The sequence below is a fragment of the Onychostruthus taczanowskii genome, unplaced genomic scaffold, assembly GCF_017590055.1.
Source record: "Onychostruthus taczanowskii isolate IOZ18803 unplaced genomic scaffold, ASM1759005v1 scaffold816, whole genome shotgun sequence".
NCBI classification, from domain to species: domain Eukaryota; kingdom Metazoa; phylum Chordata; class Aves; order Passeriformes; family Passeridae; genus Onychostruthus; species Onychostruthus taczanowskii.
In genome coordinates, this window is record NW_024506069.1 from 14362 (window position 1) to 16584 (window position 2223).

At 47.4% G+C, this 2223-nt stretch overlaps 1 protein-coding gene across 1 annotated transcript in view; it reads left to right on the forward strand.

The window, feature by feature from the left end:
• LOC121346542 (protocadherin gamma-B7-like) overlaps positions 1 to 2223 on the forward strand; it is a gene marked incomplete at its 3' end in the record, with an annotated part of 10342 nt that overhangs the window by 6918 nt on the left and 1201 nt on the right. The window contains exon 5 of the mRNA XM_041424425.1: positions 19 to 331. Within this exon, the coding sequence (XP_041280359.1) occupies positions 19 to 331 (313 nt within the window). The remainder of the gene's footprint in view (positions 1 to 18; positions 332 to 2223) is intronic.

Genomic DNA, 2223 nt, shown 5'->3' on the forward strand with positions numbered 1-2223 from the left:
GGCGCTCTTGGTGCTGAGCGTGGCGCTGGCCGTGCTGGCGCGGCTGCGCCGGGCCGGGCCGCCCGCCGTGCTGCGCTGCCTGGGCGCGCAGCGCTTCTCGCTGGCCGGCGCCGCCTTCCCGGCCGACTTCTGCGAGGGCACCTTGCCCTACTCCTACAACCTGTGCGTGCCGGCGCCGGCCCGCGCCGTGCCCGAGGCCGCTTGGCCGCCGCCGCCGCCGGTGCCCATCCTGTCGGCGGAGGAGCTGCTGGGCGGCGATTCCTGCGAGAAGCCGAGCCTTAGCAGTAGCGCCGTGGCGGGAGAGGTCCCCACCGACACGGATGCACCGCAGGTCTGTAAATCTGCATGTTGCCGTTGTTCTCCTTGAGCCGTTTCGAAGCGTTGTCTTTTTTTCCTCTTATTTCCCCCGCATTATATGAGCGAGGTTTGCTGCTATGTCTCAGCGTGACTGGATGATGAATCTGGCCCCCTCCTCCCTTGAAGAATAAGCATTTACTGGCGTCAATTATTGGTTTTTCGATGGTATCTGTTTCATATTTTAATGGGAGTTGTTGTCTAGAACTTTCAGGCTGCATTCAATTTGTATTAGTAGTAACGGTAAAGGAGAATCCTTACTCTGGAGAGGAAAATGTGCCAAAACTGTATGACGGATTTGGGAAAAATTGGTACTTGATGCTGGGGATTTTTCTTTCCTAATCGATTTTTTTTTCTATATACTGCACTCATGGATGCTGGTGGATGGCAGGATACAAACCCTTTTGCTAATTCTTCCTTTTCATTTTTATGTTCTTAAAGGCAATTTGAGAGTGGGATTCAGTGAATGGAGAGTGTCAGGCAATCCACCAGTGGTGAAAGACTAGAATGTCGTTAATTCAGTGGGAATTCTGCTATTGAAATGACTGGAGTGGGAATAGTCGCAGAAGCATTTAGCTGTTGTTAACAGTGTTTTTCGATCCTGTGTGGTACTTCAATCTTTTTTTTACATTCCTGATCTTTCTTTCATTCGCAAATGAAAATGTTGAAAGTATCAAGGAAAAAAAAATAGGTTTTTTTCCCTCTGCTTTTTACAGAAAGAGAGGATATTTTGTACCTTATTTAAATTGTCCTCCGTTTATTCTTAATAGTTCTTACATTGGTTTTTACAAGGATAGACCGGTGAGATCGGGAACGCTTCTATCAAATGTCAAAGGGATCTGCCAAAATAACTATTTAAGTACTTAAATCAAGTCCATTTGTATAATTATCCATGGTCTCAAGTGTTTAAGGCATCCAGCTCGTCTCCTACAATTCTACAGTATTTTGCTGAAAATATGGCTTGCCAAAGTGAATAACAAAGGACTAACACTTGACTAACAAGCTCCAGTTCCTTGCATCTTGAGTTCAGAGAAAATGAAAGCCCTTTCTTTTTGCTACAGAACGACTTATTAAATGTAAGTGTGGATTAATTTAGATTATTCTGGCAAGGTTCACTGCAGATATTTCCTGATCCCGTGTTAGTTGTAGTACTAACTAGTTAGTTGTAGTCAGCGAAAAGTGCTCCAGGGACCTACAGTCTTGAATCGGGGAGTGGGAGATAATGATCTTTGAGTGTCCAGGGGTTCTCCTCCTGTCCTCTGTTCCCATTAATGTCTTATAGGCAGACATCCTGGCAGGTGCCTGAGCAATCAAACTTCATGGCAGTTGTAAGGGGATGTGTTAGACCCCACCCTCTTCCGACTTTAAACGCCTCTTCTTAGTCACTCAGAGTGTAGTAGTTAATTTAGACTGTCTCCTGTAGGAAGGAAAGTTCCTGCCATCAGATTAATGAGCCTGATATCTCCGCTACTCCTGCGGGCAGAGTTGTGTGTTTGATCATCGCTCTGCGTATTTGTGAGCCTCATTTGTTTTGCTGTTGTCCTACCAGTCACACAAGAAGCACGGCTTCAACTCGTTTTCAGACTAATAAGATAAAATAAGATATTTGCTTTACCTATATCGCCGATAGCAAATTATATTTTCTTGTGAGTTTAAAGGGTCTCGCTCACGAGAGACCTCGGCTTTCCTCACGGTCGTGATTTGTTAGAGCATAAAAGAGGAGATCGGTTAGACAAAAGCAGGAGGTGGGTGCAGCGAATGTCTCCTTGCCGCCCGTGGGAAGGAGCGTCTGCCCGCTGCTCGGCAGCGCTCGGTGCCTGCAGTGCCGGGCGGAGGCTGCGGGCGCCGCTGTTGACCGAGAGGAGCGGG